Source organism: Indicator indicator, chromosome 11 (genome assembly GCF_027791375.1).
Source record: "Indicator indicator isolate 239-I01 chromosome 11, UM_Iind_1.1, whole genome shotgun sequence".
NCBI lineage: Eukaryota > Metazoa > Chordata > Aves > Piciformes > Indicatoridae > Indicator > Indicator indicator.
In genome coordinates this window covers 10,723,161-10,742,402 of record NC_072020.1, presented here as the reverse complement: position 1 = coordinate 10,742,402, position 19,242 = coordinate 10,723,161, and the positions used below count along the sequence as shown (strand labels likewise).

Sequence of the window (19,242 nt, the reverse complement as noted above, 5' to 3'; positions counted from 1 at the left end):
ATCCTTTTTGACCCCTTCTGAATGAAGATTTGTTATCTGGTCACTCTCAGAGAGAGCGCACAGTGCACGCATAATCCGTGGAAATGAACTGGGAACATGGGAGTTAGTGAAAAAGGAGCATTAATGAAGCCATTATTTGAGATATCTCTTGGAATGAAATGTGGCAGCTCATGTATATTATCCATGAGCAGCCCTGTACTGTTTATTGCTTATCTCAGCAATCTTTGGCAGCCCAAGTTGTTTCTACAATCCATTGCCAATCCATATCAACAACTGGGAGTTAACTAACTGAAGGATTCTTCCAGTCTATTCAGAATGTGTTTATCATAGGTAGAACAGCACCATTCAGGCAGAGACAACAGGGCTTGAGGACCTCAGCTGTCTGGCTTTGGAACTGGATGCAGCACAGTCATGGTAGCTCAGGTGTGGATTCTGCTAATAGAACTTTGCTGAACCTAAAGTAATATCTCTGTAGAGTACTTGGCATGGCACTTATGAGACCACAGCATCTCAAACATGCTGTCAGGCATCCTATTGTGTGGTGCAGATGTACCCACAGCCACTGATCCTGGTGTTTACCTTCTTGCAGACATTCATCTTGCCTGATCATTATCCATCTCATTCATGCTGCTTATGAAACAGCCTTACGGTGCTGTTGAGTTTTAGTCATCCTAGACCTAGTCAAACTCAGAAAAAAAGTTCAATTCCTCTTGCTATTATGAGGTTCACAGAAATGGGCTCTTCTATAGAAGAGTATGTATACTCATCCAGTGTCCCCTGTCTCCTCAGTATTGCAGCTCATAGTGTTTTTGCCTCTTGTGAGTGAACGCTGAAAGCTTTAATTTCCAAATCAGACTAAAGACAAATTGCTCAGCCTCCACTCTGTCCCCCTGTACTCTGCACTGGTGATGCCACACCTTGAGTACTGGCTTCAGTTTTCAGCCCCTCACTACAAGAGGGACATTTTGGTGCTGAAGCAGGCCCAGAGAAAGGCAAAAAGATGTTGAAGGGTCTGGAGAGCAGGTCTGGTGAGCAGCAGCTGAGGGAACTGGGGGTTGTTCAGCCTGGAAAAGAGGAGGCTGAGAGGAGACCTTATTGCTCTCTACAACACCCTGAGAGGAGGTGGGGATTGGTCTCTTCTCCCAGTAATAAGTGATGTGATTGGAGGAAATAACCTCAAGCTGCACCAAAGGAGGTTTAAGTTCAATATTAGAAGAAATTTCTTCACTGAAAGTGTTCTCAAAAACTGCCACAGATTCTGCAGGGAGGTGGTTGAATTCCCATCCCTGGAGGCGTTTCAAAGAGATGTGGTGCTGAGGGACATGGTTTAGCATCAGCCTTAGAGTTAGATATGGATTGGACTTGATGATCTTAAAGGTCTTTTCCAACTGATATGATTTAATGGTTCTATGATCATATGCTGTGTGACACTGCCTATGCACAAAAGGCAATGAAGAGCCAAGGGTATTTTCTATAACATCCACTGTTGCCTAACTTTGTGCCTTGTTCTCTGAAGGGGTAAATTCCTCCTCAACAGTGTTGATCTCCTACTACTGATCCCAGTGAGAGTGACTACTAGAATCATAATCCAGGGGATGCTTGCTGCACATATTGGGGTGAAAACATTACATCAGCAGCACAAGAAACAGTCATAATAATGAGAAAAGTCTTTCTTCCCTTGATTAAGCCTCCTACCACATAAGCCTGCTGACATCTGAGAGGGTGTTCACGGAGTGAGAGGTCTGGAATAAGAATTAGATTGGTAAGAGTGTTTATGGAAAGGATTCTGGTTCCTCTGGAAGAAAATGCAAGATAAAGTCATGTAAACCAACTCTGACCTTCATGTGCCCTCATCCTCCAGTAAGTAAAGCAGTAAATGGACCACTTAAAATTTCATTCTCCCTGGCAGACTGTTTTTATTACTCCAAGTAGTTTTGCCGGGTCTGAACCTTTAATCTTGCTCACTGTTCACAGTGTTGTGCTATTTTATTTAAAGAATTATCTCAAAAAATTATGACTTTAAGATTTTTGCATTCTTCTTTTCTTTGTCACTTCCTTTAATTCCCATAATGAGGGGAATCCAAAGGCAGTAAATGAGCGCAGAGCTGTCTCCTACCTTATTTACAGCTCGAACCCATCAACTAAAATAAGACTTGCCTTCTAACCTAATCATGCCTGTCAGGCAGAAACTAGGCATTTCTCCTTTTCACCTTGCTTTCTTTAGATGAATCTATAAAAACTCTTCTTTGATCAACCTCAGAACCCACAGGTATCAACTTCTATTCCTTTTGTTTGTAAGAAGGAACACTTGTGTGATGTCTGGGAACCACAGCTTAAGAAGAATGCAGATTTGAAGATGGCATTTTTGTTGTATGTGAGAAAAGAGAAGAGGGATGGGAGATAAAAGACAGTACACACTCAGATCACTGGGAAAGAAGGAAATAAGAACAAAGTTCTTTGTAATCACACAGAATTATTATTTTTTTAATTACTGAATGGGATTCTGGGGTGGTTAAATACTTGGTTATCTAATAGGGACAGAATTCTCTTAACAACGATGAGATATTTACTAGCCCTGGCAATCTTTATCATACATAACCCATAGACAGTATGGTGGCAGTTGCTAATAGTACCCTGCTGAATGGAAATCTCGTTTGATGAAAGGGTAGTTGCAGCCCAGCACTGCTGGGGAAAGTGACCTTATTGTGTCAAATGTGATTATTTGAATCACTGGGATACAATCTGCGGCTCTTACTTAATTGATATGCCAACAGAAACAACCTTGGAGTTTTGCCCAGGTGAGGAGCACAACTAGAAGGTGGGGCAGTGGCATTTTTAGGCACTGAACAATTTGCCAGCTGAAGATTTAAGAAAAGGGAACTGTTGCCTTCTATAGCTATAGCAGTAAACACTGCTAGTTCTTTGCACAGGCTTGTTTGGGGCCAGGAGTTCTGCTCCCAGGATAACAGAGGAAGCTATGCTATTCCAGCTAGAAAGCCAGTGCCTGTTCAGTAATGTTTGAATAAGTTCTGGTGGAACTACTGCTAAACTGGTTGTGTATTGAATATCTGCACGACCTTGGAAAGGTGAAGAGAGACTTCCTGCTTCTGAAGAGGCTATAGCCATTTATTCCCTACTCAGGCAGCCAGTTTCAGGAAGTAAAATATGCAACTCTTATTCTGGGAGAAAGCTTTGCATATTAGAGTAAAACTCAATTCAACCTCAATGAACAAGTGGTTGAACCTGTTATTTCATATGACAAGTTGCATCAGTTTGGAAGAAACCATGCTGCAGATTTATAGTGAGAGATGGGTAAATCTGGCAGCCTCTTTGGGACCTGCTTTATGGTCATCATCTAGAGATGGGGGAATCAGAGCAACGTCTCTGAGCTCTACAGTACTTTGACTTTCTAAAGCACGTGGTCTCAAAGTAAATGTAGATAGCACACTCCAGAAACAAAGCACTGCTGTAATCTGACTCTTCTTTGTCTTAGGTAAACACACTACCCACCATTACCCAGTTCATAAAGCGAACCGGATGAACGAGCTCACCAGTTCAGAATGAAGTTACTGGATTCTCAGCCTTCCTGAAAAGGCCTTGCTTGTCCTCACTGCTCTCAAGAAGTGTTTTAGGCATTACCTCTTGGTGGTTATTCTCTGAAAATGGTTGCATTTTTGATACTATGCCTTATTGCAGAGCAGAGTGCCATGCTGCTGTGACAGGTACAAAAGCACAGCTGGTTCAGGTACCATCACAGCTTTGCTCACTGTAAGCAAACGGCTGTTGGATGCTCCATCACCAGACTGTAAGGACAAGGTGTGAGGGAGAGTCACCTAACTACTTCAGCCATCTGGGGCAGGAGTGAGAGAATATGGAAGGAGTCCTGGACTCTCTTGACAGAGCTAAAAGTTATCCTGAGACTTTGTAAAGCAACTGAAACCCCAAAGGCCAGGCTAACCCATCCCCAGTGACCAGTGACCCACCATCTACCTGGATGTCAGGAAAGCCATCTGCAAGCTTCCCTAACACCTCTTACAGCATTGCCACTTACTGGGTCAGTAATTAAGAGGGCCAGTAATCAAGAGGTGCAATCTAAGCACATCAATGACTAAATCTGGTGTTTGATAAGACACAAGAAAGCTCTTTTTTTCTTTTTTTTTTCTTACCTAGGACTTTGAAAACACAGAGCAAGGCTAACTCTCACTGTGAAACTGCAGGCATTGTTAGAGGGAGGAGGGAGTTTGTTGTGGCTTATTTTAAACAGCTAAAGTTAGCTACACTTGTATTACATCAGGAGGGCCAAAAGGGCTACAGGATATGACATAGGACTTTTTCTAAGCCTCTAAATCTAAGTAAATATGTGAGTAAATCTAAATAAACATGAGCAAACCACAATCAAACATTAAAAAAATAAAAAGTTTAAAGTAACATTTATTTAGTTGCTTAACTGAAGATTTAGGGAGCCTGCAGGTTGAGTCTGTGTCTTTTATGTATTTCTTGACACTGTGTATACTTGGCAGCACCCCATAATTTTATAAAAATGCAGGTAATAATTCACTGGGATCAAGCTGTGTTTATTCCCCACAAGCAAGTGTTGTTTCTCTTTCCCCTGGCCAAAATGAATGCAGAGCTCTAAGACTTTTAAAAAGTGCTAACAACTTTCACCTGGAAAAAGAGGCCTCTTGCATGGGGAGCCACAAGTTCCCTGATCAACAGGCAAACATCAAGCTGTTAATGTGAATATCTCGGGGCTAACTGAATCTAGGTCAGAAGTGATGCCTGGTTCACAAAGAAAGTTAAGCAGAGCAGAAAGAGGCCAATTACCTTTTCAGAACTTGATGGGTCAGTCCAGGGCATTTTCAGTGCATGCACCGAGGTCCACCCTCCCCTCTTGCCCCTTTCCATCCAGAAAGGAGCGCAATGAGAGCTCTGCAGAAATGCAGCCCAAGACTGTGACTTCCAGTTGCTGCCTGTCTACAGCCCCTTGGTCAGCTCTGAAACCAGACTGTATGTACGCTGCACGAGGAGGATCTGGCCCACACATAGCAAACTGTAGCTTTCTTAGAATCACAGAATCATTTCAGTTGGAAAAGACCTTTGAGATCATCAAGTCCAACTATTCTCTAGTTCTGCCAAGACTGGTGCTAAACCATGTCCCCCAGCACCACATCTCTGCCTCTATGAAACACCTCCATGGATGGGGATTCAACTATCTCCCTGGGGAGCCTGTTCCAGTCTTTGAGAACTCTTTCAGTGAAGAAGTTTCTTCTAACATCCAATATAACCCTTTCAGGTGCAACTTGAGGCCGTTTTCTCTTGTCACTTATTACTAGAGATGTTCTTTCTACATTACTGGCTGAAGCTCAGAGGGGAAAAGGCAACTTATTGACCTAACATGCATTCATCTTTTTGTAGATCTGAGCGCCTACACTTAGCTTTCACACAGACTCTAGCTCTCTATGTAGTCCCTGTAGAGTCTTTATGTCAATAGACATCAATCAGAATGTAAATCAGGTGTGATTTATCTGTGCTGTTTTAAAAGTCTGTGTTCAGGTGAGACGCATTGTACCTTAAAACGTTTACTCCCCTTTTGCTGACATTAGAGGGCACCCATATAAGATGTCATCTCTGATACACTGCCCTGATCCAGCCTGCATCTTCCCACTGCATAAACAAGGGCTTGAACAGGTTTGGACTAAGAAGGTGACCATATCTGATCTCTCTCTTTCCAGAGGTCTCTGGAGGTCTACTCAAGACCTTGTTTTATAGTATGCTTTAGGGTAAACAAAATGGATGACAATTAAGTAGAACACTGGACCAGACCCAATTGTTAATTGATTGTCTGAATATATAGTGCAAGGTCTGCAAAAAGAGATTTTTGCTCTCTGCCATGAAAGTACCTTCCTTTGGACTGCAGCTGAAGACAAATGATAAGAGCAGGAAGAAAATAACCTTTGAAGGGCAGGTGTTATGCAACAAGGTCACGTAGCAAAAACATCTCAGAAGTGCTTAGATGTGGCCCTGTGAAAAGTGCTCTGTAATCACAATGTGGGCAGAGACTCGGACAGCTGTAAGGACATTCAAGAAAAGGTGACACACTTCAGTGAAGAAGGATGAGTGCTGGTCATGGATCAAGTGCTGGAGCACAACTCCAAGCTGAATGTATCACTGGCAGTGCCATGGCTCTCTTGGGTGGCCTTAGGCACGTCAGGCCATCTCTCTGTGCCCCAGGCTCTTTGCTCTGAAAAGGAAGATAACTCCTCCTTTGGGAAGCACTGTGAAGTCTGTTGACTCTGTATGACACTATGGCTCATTTGCTCCTAGCTGGCTGACTGAACTCAACTGGGTATTATTAAACTGGATATTATCACCAGATGGTTTGAAGTCCCTTTACCAAGCTTCTTCGTGATGAGAAAGCAGAACCAGCAGAGCAAATGAAGGGCTTACACTCAGGTCCCTGGACAAAACTCTGAGGCGGATTCTGGCTTTCATGGCTCTGTAAACTCAGAAGGATTTTTACTAGTATTTTGGAAGCAGAGGAAACAAAATCAGCTGACAGGCTCCTGCTGGTCTGGATCTATTCCAGAATCAAAATAAGAGAAGTAGGTTTGGTCCTATGGAAATCTTTATCTTAGCCATTTCCCAGGATTCAAGATAGTTTAAACTGAGCATGCAAATGAAAGAGGCAGCAAAAGAAAACACTTTCCTTTGAATGTAATTACAGAACAAACTGATCACTGTTTCCTTGCTGTCCTGAGATGCTCTTACTGTGTTCATTGCTTTACACTGGCAGAGAGATGCAGAAAGCAGCAGTGGCCATACCTTGGGAGGGAGGTGATTTTCCCCCACTTCTCTATACAGAAGCGCCGCAGCCCGTTGCTCCCCCGGAGGGCAGCGAAGCCCTCGTAGGGCACACTTGATGTGCCAGTGACGAACTGCAGCAGCCGCAGCCGCTGCTCGTTGTTAAACCTCTCCACTGCTGCCCAGAACCACCGGATGACTATGTGTCCATCATGGTAACCTGCAGCAACAAGAGAGAGGAGAAATTAGAATCACCCCTTCTAACACTCAAATACGTTCCCACTAGCATGGGGCAGCAGATCACCTGCTGAAAAGATCCTGACCCAACAATATATCTTGTTGTCAATGAGCAGTAGGTCCCATCCCCATCTTGTCCTGGCTCTGGACACTGTAGTATTGCTAATAATTTGAAACCCTGAAACTCAAATATGTATTTGGGGCACACTGGCCTCTCACAAATCCCTTGGCAAGAACTGGGGTTACCTGCATGAGATACACAAGACTAATTGTGCTGTGCCACACAGCATGAGACAAGGACTCAACAATTTCTAGATCCCAAAGAAATTCTCTTTTGGATTGCAGTAGTGTTTGACATACGGAGAGGAGTTGCTCTGCAAGCTCTTCCCTGGCAAGCTTCCCACCTGAGGGGCTCTGTGCCTTGGTTTGTGCTAGTGAGAGCTAGCATAAACCCAGGCTGAGGCTGTTTCAATAGCTACACAGAAAAAAAGGAGGACAACAACTTTGGGGAGCAGTTGTGCTTGGGGTAAGCCACATTCCAGGGTAACACAAAGGCTGGGCAGTGAGCAGCAAAGGCTTAAACCTTGTATTTCAGGGGAGGGTATGTGAACCTCAGGGACTTTCCTTCTGTAGTGCAGGACTGGTAGATTTCACATTTTTCCAAGACAGCGTGGATAAATCATACTCAGTGTTTAACCCAAAAGCAGGCCAAGCAGTAGAGAAGAAGAGGAAAAAATCCAGCTTGACACAGTTTAGGCTGAGAGTATGGGGAAGCAAGATCTGTGTGTTGTTCAAGTGTAATTGGGAACCCTGAAATTCAGCTCTTGAATTCAGCTCCATGCTGAATCCAAGAGGATCTGTGGTACTACTTTCAGTGAGATCAGGAGTTCATTCACAGTCAGCTAAGTAACTTTTAGGTCTAATACTGCAAACCCTTCTCAGTTCTTTGTAGTCAAAAATTTTGCTAAAGGCAGTAGGAACTGAGTGGGTAAAACCTGGACAGAAGGAGCAGAAGCAATTTCAGTATTATTGCATCTGTTGACCCCAACCCAAGATCTTGCTTAGTTTAGTCCATGAGTTATTCGTCACACAAACTTGCTGAACAAAACAGGACATTTCCCTCAGGAAAGACAGAAGGAAAAAGTACACCAAGTCCTTCATATTTTGGACTGAAAACACTCAAGATATCAGTGCGCAGTTTACCTCCACGATATTCTGTGTTGTTACGCCAGTCATTGAGATCTATTTCTGCAGTACCAGCTATAACCAGCTCCAGTTCTCTGGCATCAAAAACAGAGACAAGTCTGGAGTCTACCACCTAGAACACAAAACACTGGTAAGCATGGTTTTAGAGTAGAAATACAGCAGATGCAACATCTCCTAAACCTACGGCTCTGCTGGCCAGCTCTTTTTTCTAGCAAAGCTTGCATGCTGATAGCTAACTTCCACTCCTCTGCTGATGAGTCTGTGCTCTTCTTTAGGGAGTTTGCTGATGTTCTGAGCTGCAGACAAGAACGACACATGAGATTTGACCAGAATGAAACAATACAAGTGACAGGACATAGTCTGTGCAGATCATTCTTCATTGTGACAACGTCATTTTGACAAGGGACTTTGATAGTCAGACTGGATTTTTAATATGGACAACTTATTTATTATTAGTTCTGCACTGGAATTTGATTACAACTGTGTAGGAGTGCCTCCAGGTCTTTATCCACTGAAGATGCAGCTGAGTTTCATGTTGCCCATTACGTTAACCCAAAAGCTTCAACATCCTGCAGTATCCACAAGGAGGAAAAGCTAGAGAATGCACATGCACACTTCAGTAAACTGTATGGAGCCCCCTCAGCCAACCCCTTTCACCAGCCAAGGGCTGCCCAAGTCCTTTCAGCTACAAAGCCAGCCTTGCTGGCTTCCACCCCAGTAACTGTCAGTGCACAAATGCTTGAAGCTATCTGTTATCAGTATTATTCTGCATGCCCATTATCTGCTGTTTCATTTCCCAGGGTTACCATTTTTCCCATTTATTTCCCTCTGCATGACAGCCCTTGAATTCTACAGCTGCCAGGGCAAGAGCCATGATTGAACGTGATTAGTAAGGGGTGGGAATAGGTGACCACAGGACTTGGTCAGCAATGCCAGAGGTTTTCATCCTGTCTTTGGCAGTCCTTGTAGCAGCTCTGCCAGAAGGAGGTTTTCAGATCCAGGTCTTCAGCAAAGAGAAATTAGCAAAATCCTGGGACAACAATGGAGCAGCAGCCATGAATACCAGCAAGATAATAGCTGACTGTATCCTAGGACCAAGATCATTGCAATGAGCCCTAAAGATAACAGAGTGTTACACCAGCTCCTCACTCAAGTGTACAATTATTGGCAATCTTTTCTGTCCTAGCAGGGTAAAACAACATTTGCAAATGCCTCCTACTATGTGAATGGAGAGCAGCATCCTTCATCCTCATGTTTTATCATATGCATTTCTTCCCTTTCTCCCTTCATGCTAAACCAGCCATACCCACGGTTCCTGTCTCTACAGATCCAGGCTCTCCAGTAGCTTGTCATCTGTGGCTGTCCAGCTAAGTCCTAGGGTACTGATGAAGCATAGTTTAACCACAGGGCCCTCTCATTCAGGTAGGGAACGGAAGGCTGTGGGAGCACAGTTTCCTTACTCACTTCGTAGAAGCCACGGACCAGGGCCTCTGTTTGCTGAACCACTCCTCGTTCCACTCGCCACTTAACCATTCTCTCGATGTACTCCTTTTTGTTCTTTTCTGTCACCGCTGTATTTGCCCCTCCAGATTTCAGCTCTCTCTCTGTCACCTGTGGAACAGAAATAAATAATGGTGTAGGGATGCAGGGATCACACTGTGTTTCAGATATCAGTGGTACTTTGAAAATCTAATTCAATACCAGACATGTTTCTAGTTCTGGCCTCCTGGCCTCTTATCCATTTCCAGAGAAACAAAAAGGATAAAGAGGGACACCCCCTCAGCCCTAGCCTTGGCCTTATCCCTAGCTGAAGCTGGACTGACCTTTAGGTTACACCAAATTGTACCAGTAAGGATTGATTTGGAAAGCATCATCTGTAAGCCATGTACAATGTGCCACTCTGGCCCATCTTTTCATCCTTCTCCTCTCCTTTCCCCTCCTAGGAGCTGCTGAGGGCCTGGCAATCACACCAGCTTGCTACTGGCTGTAGATTACCCAAGCAGCAGTTTATGAAACAACAGGATGGAGAGGCAGTGGCAGTACTGGGGCAGGCAGACTGTTCTTAGGCAAAGTGTTACTCTTCCCCAAGTGGTAATAAAAGTCTTTACTCAGAAATGGCAATAGCCAAAGAAATTAGCCCAAAATGGATACTCCCAATACCCTTCCTAAACAAGACCTGTACAGCACCCTGCACAGATGCCAAACAGAGACACTGTTGGATTCTGCTTTGTATGAGCCATTCAAACCCAAGAAGTGTTTGTACTGTAAATAACTTCTATTTTTTAAGCCAAGATCTACAACATTTCATTGCATTATAATGGCTAATTCAGCTGGCTTGGGCTACTAAGGCTTAAGACTGAGAAGATATTTAAGGAATAAATCCAGATTCTTCCCAGCAAGCACATACTCCTTCTCACATCTGAGAGAAAATAATATTTGCCTTGCAATTATTTTCACATCCAATCTAGTGGATTTAAAAGGAAGAATGTTTTGCTCTCTTCAGTTATCTGCTGCTGTAAAAACGATGCCTAGCACAGATAGTGAACAAGCTGCATGTGTACATGTTAATTATTTGCATTATTTACATATTATTTATATTATTATCTATTTATTAGCCCAACAGACAGCATACAGCATACACAGTATTTAGGTCACTTTGCTTGAGGGACAAGCTGTTGTAACATTATGGATTATTGGAGCAGTGAATGAGTCACCTAATCTTTTGCTTTGTTGAGAAACAGCAAGAACCTGTAAGGTTGGGTGTGACGAGTTAGGAATTCTTAGCTGGTTCAGGATACATTTCCAAGTGTAAATCACTGAACTGCCATTACAACAGCAATACTGGCATCAACCAGAGGGCCAGACTCAGGCCCAGCTGCCATCCTGAGTTCTTCAAGACAGTGCAGCATTAAGATACTCAAAACCAAGGAGTAAACGCTACCTAGCTTTAAGCACGACTGTAAGTCCAGGTGTTCTATATCTCCTGCAAGACTTCCTGCCAACACCTAGAGGTCCTGGTGATTTTTTCAACTCCTCATTATCCATGTAACTATTAGTTATTAGTTGTGATAGAGAGGATCCAGAGGAGGCCACAAAAATGATCAGAGGGCTGGAGCAGCTCTCCCATGAAGACAGGCTAAGAGAGCTGGGGTTGTTCAGCCTGGAGAACAGAAGGCTCCGAGGAGACCTTATAGTGGCCCTCCAGTACCTGAAGGAGTCCTACAAGTCAGCTGAGGGGGGGCTTTTTACAAGGACTTTTAGTGACAGGATGAGGGGGGATGGTTTTAAACTAGAGAGGGGTAGATTTAGGTTGGACATGAGGAAGATGTTCTTTACAGTGAGGGTGGTGGAACCCTGGAACAGGTTGACCAGGGAGGTGGTAGATGCCACATCCCAGGAGACATCCAAGGTCAGGCTTGATGGGGCTCTGAGCAACCTGATCTAATTGGGGATGTCCCTGCTGACTGCAGGGTGTTGGACTGGATGAGCTTTAAAGGTCCCTTCCACAACCCAGTGCATTCTGTGATTCTATCTAGAACTGGGGGCAGGCAATCAATAACAATCCATCCCTGTTTTTAATTTCTTGCCCATAGAGGCACTCACCACAGCTGTCAGCTAGAATTCAGAATATGGTTTTGGAGAAGCAAGGAGACATTGCAATCCACAAAGCCCATTCTCTTTATCTACTGGAGCACTTGCCAGGGCTCAGAGATGGGCTATATCCACATATAGAGCTTGGAGACAGTCCAGGAAGAACACTTTCTACTGGATACAACCATGAGAAAGTATTTAGGGTCACAAGCAACTGACACCTCAGTCTCAGAAGTGAAATTCTCAAATTGGCATCCAGTCCCCACCAGTAAAAATGTGTAATGCTTGGTTCAACATCATTTCTTTGCAACTACAGCAGTGCCCTAGGCTCCAGTGAGCAAGGAGGGTAGAACTCCTCAGTACTGAATTCTTACAAAAAAAGGTACCAGAATGAGGATTTGGCCCAAAAAACTTTGAATCTAAATACATGTCAGAGATCAAACAAGGAAGGAAAAATGAAAGAAGTAGTGACTGGCCCAGAGTAAAGTCCTTGTGGGAGCAGGACAAAGGGGTTGTAACACAGCTTCTCAAAGAGCAACTGTATCTTGTTTCCCTTACCCAACCCCAGAAATCCAGCTTCCCAAATATTAGCAGAGCTCCCACTGTGATTTACACTTGCACATTATCCAGCAAAGCAATGATCAGATGGCATTTAAGTGGTCAGATACTCTTGGCATGCAAGAATTTCCAACTGGGATCCATCTGTGAGCATAAAATGTGAGTGTGATTTCTTCGTTATTTTGTTGTCAGCATGCAGCACATTTCAGAAGGGGGAAAATCTCACTTTCGCTTGGGACTCTGGGATTCTGGCAGCCAGAATTCACAGCAAGAAACACTTTTCCCCCTATCACTAGATCTAGCAAGGCTAGTGTCTAGCATGTATGAAATAAAGTACTAGACAACATGTGAACCAGCATCAAATTCTGGCTTTTATATCACAGCATCTACAACAGATTGTGATTCCTCTTCTCTTCTCTTCGGAGCCATCTCATGTCTTCCACAACAAACTCCTATGTAATTGTCTAGCTCTTCTTTTGGGAGAGTGTAAGGGGTAATTAGCATGTCAGATGTTACTTTCAGAACCACCAGGGCAATTCAGGCTGAGATACTTATTCAACTTTGTGGTTGTCCAACATAAATACAAACTTGGCTCATCTGTCTTTGTGAATATGTCTGTGTGTTTCTGTCTGTCTTTGTGTATTAGGCTTCTACAGTCGTACCTTCCAGGGAAATCACTGCACTGTCAATTGGATGTCATCCAAGCACTCAGCTCCAAGCCCATGAAAACACCCTGCATTTAAGTCTGTGGAATAACAGTGTTACCATTCCGTCTTACTTCAATTCTTCTGCCTCATCCTTTTCATTTCATCCACCCTTGAGTCTGATCATCTTTCATGACCTTGTACTATAGGCAGAGTAAATTCACTTTTGAAAATATCCCCTGAAGTCTTGCTTGCATTCTGTTACTTTCAAACTATAGCTGAGCGGCCCTTTTACTCCCAAGGTCAGAATTTCTCCCCTCAGAAACTAGTTAAATTCTCCCTGAGCTCACAGAGCTACTGTTGCTTTGTGCAAACTTCTGTCAGCTTCATTTACAAGGGCTAAGAGCCACTCTCTGTATATTGCACATTATCTCTTTGCTCCCTTTGACACAAGTTCCTTACACAAGTTAGCTTCCATCCCCTGAGCTTCTGCAGTGTTTGGTGAGCTTGGTTCTTCAAGCCTTTCTAGTTTTCTCAGTATCTCCTTGGAGGTCCTTAATCTTGGTCTGAATATTGCTTTGGATCCCTTCAAGGCTTTTCAGTGACAGTTATAATCTATCATGGGTTACATCAGCAAAGAGCACGAGGTCTTCAGCACAAGCCAAAGAATCCCACAGGAGGCACTTGCTCCAGTTGCCAGTCTGCACTGAAGCCAGGGTTGGGCCCTACATAAGGCTATAATTATCCAGATCGGGTAGGTTAAAGAGAATTGTCTAAGGCAGAGTTGAGTGGTGGAAAGCATAATAAATGCATGTTCAGATTGAGTCGTTAAGTAGGTGCAAGGTAAGAAAGACACAGATCTAACAAGGTGATACCAGACGAAATAATGGTGAGAGCTGCCATATCTTACACCACCTGCCAAATGTTTATCTTCCCTCCTAACCCACCCCAACCTTTCAGTCACATCAGCTTAAAGTTACATTGCTTGCATTCACCAAATGCCACATCTGTGTGAACTACACCCTGGAGAGAAGAGCTGCTCCAGAGAATTCCTCCTGCTCATCAGTGTGTGGCTCAATAGGCCTGTAGGGGAGCTGGTATTTTATATTATACACCTGCATTGAAACAGGTGGCTTGAAAGAAACAGAAAGTAGGAGAAGAAAATGTTATTGAAAGGCTAAAGGATCTGTTCTGACAGAAAGATGTTCATCATGCTCAGCTTTGTCAGCTTCAAATTTGCTTTTCAGATGTTTTGCATAGCTGTGCTCACCTGTCCAAACACCTCCTCGTTCACTGTGAAGGTTAGATCCAGGATATCTGTGATGTTATTATCCTTCATCCACTGCAAGCTCTGATGGAACTCTTCATCCAGGTACTCTAAGTCACTTAAGTCACATGGACTGATGGCAAGGCAAGAAAAGAAATGCAGCTAAATATATGACCCCATGACTATTGGCAGGATAACTTACTACTAAGAACAAGAACAGATTTATGCCAAAGGTCCAACACAAAGTTTGGTTTTGTTAACATCAAAGCCTGTTACACAGACCCTCTTAAAGCAGTTTTGCAACAGTCTGCTTTGCATGGCCAGACTCAAGGCCAAACCTGTTGGCTGCCCACTCTACCGGTTGTCAGAAGGCACTCCTGGGGATTGATTTTATGTGAATCTTCAGGATGCTCTGCATGTCAGAGGACGTGCTTACCTCCAGAAGGGAGAGGCCCCACTATGTTGTGCCTGGCTGCTTCCATGGATCTGTCATCCTGGAGGTGAGCACACAAGACTGACACAAGACAGATCAGGCAGCCTAAATTTCTGCTAATCAGGAGCTGGCCTTGTTTGCTGAAAGGGCAGGTGGGTGTTAGGAACAGTCTGGTTTCAATCCCCTAAGGGGACACTAAGGATGCAGGGAGCACTCTAGGCTACTTGCAGACTAGCTCAGATGCAACCTAGATATGAGCATTTGCATCCCAGCAATACTCATTGTTTGAAAAAATAATTAAATATATGTTATGTTAAAGAACTTGAAGGACTGTTAAGACAAATGTCTTTGCTGATTTAGAATCATCTTAACTGATAAGCTACTCCAGCTAAGCTTTATGCTGCTCTTCTGTCATTTAATTTAAGTCCTGATTTACTAATGGCTTTTTTTTTTTTTTATTGCTGCAAATTTTATGTACCTTGTCTTACTGGTGTTTGTTAATTAAAGAGGGACAGACTGTCAATTAAAGTTAACCTTATAAATTTGAGATTGAAAGTCATATATTACTGGTAGCTTCTGCTTGTTAATAGAAAGCATAGTAGAAAAGAATATGAATTGTTTATTTAGTGGCCAGTCTGGCCCTAACCCTTGGCAAGGACCAGGAAGGAATAGTCACTGCTTATATGTACATTAGCATTCCTCATTAACCTGAGCTGTGTTTTAGAAAGAAAACCTACTCCACCAGTGAAGCATGATAAATGTGTATTATTCTCAACATGGCCTCCCTTCTTCTTTTTGTTAGGGTTTTCTTTGTTCCATCAAAGATGCTTTTCTATCTTCCACACAGCTGAAGTTTGATAACTCTTCATCAGTAGCAAATTCTGGAGTTGTAGGTCTGTACTTTCAAATGTATGCTCCTAAACATCATACTTACTGTGCATTTTTATCATGAAAGACAAGTTGTTGGAGAAAGTAAAGGAAAACTACAATGTGTTTGTTTTCTATCACACACCAACCAACCAATAGCAGAAATAATTTCAAGGTCAGAGAGTAATTAAAGCAACTCCTTGAGTTGGGTCTGGGTCTCTGTAGGGATTGCTGTTTCTGCAGGGTTGCACACTGATACTTACAGCCTTAGTAGTGCTTTGTAGAAGGGCCTTGTGAAGAAAGCATCAAGAAGGTACTGATGAATGAGAGCAAGGCCAAGAATACGACCGCTGAACCTGAACCTGGGATACAAAAACACAGAGCAAATGAAGTGTAAATCAAGACATTCAGCATAGAAACTTACACAGGTAGCAACTAGGGTTTTTTTGTTTGGTTTGGGTTTTGTTTTTTGTTTCTGACTTAGTTTCTTATGCTTATTAATCTACTTCTGTTTTTCCAACCCTTGCAACTCTGGTCAATAATGGATGTCTTCTTGATCCACCTACAGGACTCATACAGGCAGCTGGCATGTTAAGTGCTCCCCCGTGTCAAGGCCAGGTCAGATGAGACCTGGAGCATCTGAGTCTAGTGGAGAGGTGTCCCTGCCCATAGCAGAGAGGTTGGAGTAGATGATCCCTAAGGTCCCTTCTAACCTAAGCCATTCTATGATTCTGTGACTCACCTCTGACCTTTAGTTGAATTCTCTGATAGAGACTGACCATGTCAGACATGTATTTAGCCTGTGAAAATCCCATGAGGCGCTACCTCAGCAGGGAACATACTATCAAAACAGCTGCAAAGGATTAGCTGGTGAATCAGTATTCCCACTTTCATACTGGTCACAACACTTTCCAAGGTGGGGCTTTAAGGTACTCTTCTAAAAGAGTAACAAGCTGACTTTACAAGGGGAAACAGAAGTTCAAGTAAATTAACTGCTGTGATCAAGGACACATTTTATTCCATATCTAAAGCTCAGGTAAACTATTCCCAGACCATTTCCTTAATGCTCAGCAGTCCTTCAGTATTTACTTGTGATTGTTTCAGTTTTGTAAGAATAACAACTCCTAGTATTGCTCCAAGTACAGTCTAATAATGCCCTGCCCACTACAATATGTGGCTTGTGGTGTTCAGCTGTTAAAATTTTCATTCTGTGATTTCCTCTATGACTTATTAGATGTTCTTTCATCAAATCTGGTTTTAAATCAGCAATCTCAGACAGAAAAATACAGACCTGTAAGTCCCAGCTGAGTTTGTCTTTTGTAAAAACAACCCCCAACCCCCATCCAAAACTTATTTGTAAAAAAAGAAAAACAAAAAAAAAATCCAACATCCCAAACGTGAGCACTCCAAGCCTGAGCTGACTGATATCATAGTGAAGTTTTATTGCACAAAAGATGAGAAAGATCAAAAAAGCCAAGAAACTATTCCTCCCACTACAGGGACCAGTGCAAAGACCCTTCCTGCATGAGTGGAACACAAGTCTCATTGTAACAGAGTGGAACAGAATATCTGTTGAGTCAACTTCATCCTCATGGGACAGAACAACAAGTGCTTAGTATGTCAAATGGGGCACAAAATAGCACACTGTGGGCCCAATTAGCATTTACATCACCACAGGAGCTGCCTCTGGGTCCCCTGCACCCCAAAAAGGTGCTTATGCTATGCAGCTGACTGGCAACAGAAGAGTGATTATGTTACCCCCTTACAGCTGTTTCCACTGCAGCAACAAAAGGCAGCTGTTGGGTCTAGTTAGGGCCTGCTTCGCTTCACCTGTGCTCCGGTGCAATGTTTCCAGTGAGAAGCAATGAGAAGAGGGGGAGCTGACACAATGCAAGCACAGTGGAAGCCAGACTGCTCCAGTCCCAGGAATGCTGTGCCTGCGTTTCATCAGTTTTACAGCACCTTCAGGATCAAGTCTGTTTGTCCTAAATAACGCATGCTGGCTTTTCTGGGCTTGTTCTTCACCAACCTCATCCATCCCTATGCATCTTGAAAGTGGACACTGAACAAACATACCACGACCACTGAGTGCTCCTCACCACACTGCTCACCCCGTGGCTATTCAGCTGTGCAGGGCTGGGCAGCAGGAAGCATTTGCAATAAAGCTGAAAGTGAATTGCTAAGAAGAGTCTCATGGATTTGGGAACACTGTTTCTACTAAGAAGTTGCTTAAATGTGTGAACAGTGTTGGTTTTCTTCTTGCTGCTTGTATCACTCCTCTACCTCTACATGGTTTTGAGTGCAGTCATGCAAAGCTGACATGAAAGGGTAGCACCTGGATCATGAGCTCATGTTAGCATAGCTGTTAATGATGAGCTTAATTTGAATCAAAGCCATATGGCAGAAGTGTATCAAATCATCACAAGGCCACAGGCAGCATTTCCATGTGAAAAGACCAAGTCCAGTGGGCCAGCCCAAGCAAGCATGGGCAAAGCACCTCTATGTTCTGTGGTCCATCCATCTGGCCTTGCACTTGCAGCCCTCTAGGACACACCAGGGCTTGCACAAGCTGGGAGCCTGACTGGCTTCACAGTCCCAGCCCTTGCAACAGTACTGTGTAAGAAAACAAGTCCGTTGGATTGGACTAAGGAAATTAAATCATTAACAAGACATTGCCAATCCTGGTGCCTGTCAATACAATGGATAAAAGCTGTGTTGCAGGCTCCATTTCTTGGAAGCTTTGTGTCACCTCAGCAGAAACAGTGCTTTGTGGCCACAGCATTTGAGTTTCCCAGCCTACAAATTCTTCCTCCCCTCCAAGCTGCTTTGCTGTCTCTGCAGAGACTGCCTATACCTGACTCTCTGAACAGTAGTGTAAGAGAAGGTCCTCTGGCCCCTTGTCCATTCTGGACAGGGCCTGGGACTGTAGGCAACATTTCTGTGGTCCAGCAATTCACTGAGAAACATGGATCATGGTAAGTCAATGGATATCTGTCTAAAGGGAAGCATTTGCTACTGCCCTCAGAGGACAACTATATTGTCTATGTCTGTGTCCACACAGTCCATCAAGCTGCCATCATGATCAGCCAAGCATAGCAGTCTCACTTAAAATACATCAAAACTTACCATAAAGCAACAAGAAACAAAATGCCCTCCTTACAAAAGCCAGTTAAAACAAAACCAGACTTCTGTGTTTATTTCTCCCTGAAGCATTTAGAGCAATGGTGAGATTCAGAGGTGGGTGAAACAGTCCCTTCAGAAAAAAAAAAAAATTCTTGACACAATAAGCAGCACAAAGGTGAACCCTGGCTGGAGGGCACATACCTTCCTTAAAACTGAGCTAAGTTTTATCGTTCCAAGGAAGTGTAAAATGCTTGTTTGATTTCTTACTAGAAGGAAAGACAGCTTGGGAGAGTGGGGAATGTGAGATCTTACTCTGTTCCTTTCTTTCAACACCCTTCTCTTTCAGAGACAATGATTGAGTCTAAGTAATGTGCTCTGGCAGAGGGGGGAGCATGGGAGGGAGTTAATGAACAGGAAATAGTGGAAGGAGAGACAGAATTAATGAGCAGGACTGCTGCTCTGTTTTGCCTGCCTATTGACACCACCCATCCACTCAAAAAGGACATTGTGTGCAC

At 43.5% G+C, this 19,242-nt stretch overlaps 1 protein-coding gene across 2 annotated transcripts in view; it reads right to left on the bottom strand.

Annotated features, from left to right (window-relative positions):
• HECW1 (HECT, C2 and WW domain containing E3 ubiquitin protein ligase 1) overlaps positions 1-19,242 on the bottom strand; it is a 183,295-nt gene that overhangs the window by 1,444 nt on the left and 162,609 nt on the right. For both annotated transcript variants that reach the window (XM_054384743.1, XM_054384744.1), the window contains 5 exons: positions 15,868-15,966; positions 14,308-14,437; positions 9,709-9,855; positions 8,242-8,356; positions 6,823-7,021 (listed from right to left, as the gene is read on the bottom strand). In XM_054384743.1, coding sequence (XP_054240718.1) covers positions 6,823-7,021; positions 8,242-8,356; positions 9,709-9,855; positions 14,308-14,437; positions 15,868-15,966 — 690 coding nt within the window. The remainder of the gene's footprint in view (positions 1-6,822; positions 7,022-8,241; positions 8,357-9,708; positions 9,856-14,307; positions 14,438-15,867; positions 15,967-19,242) is intronic.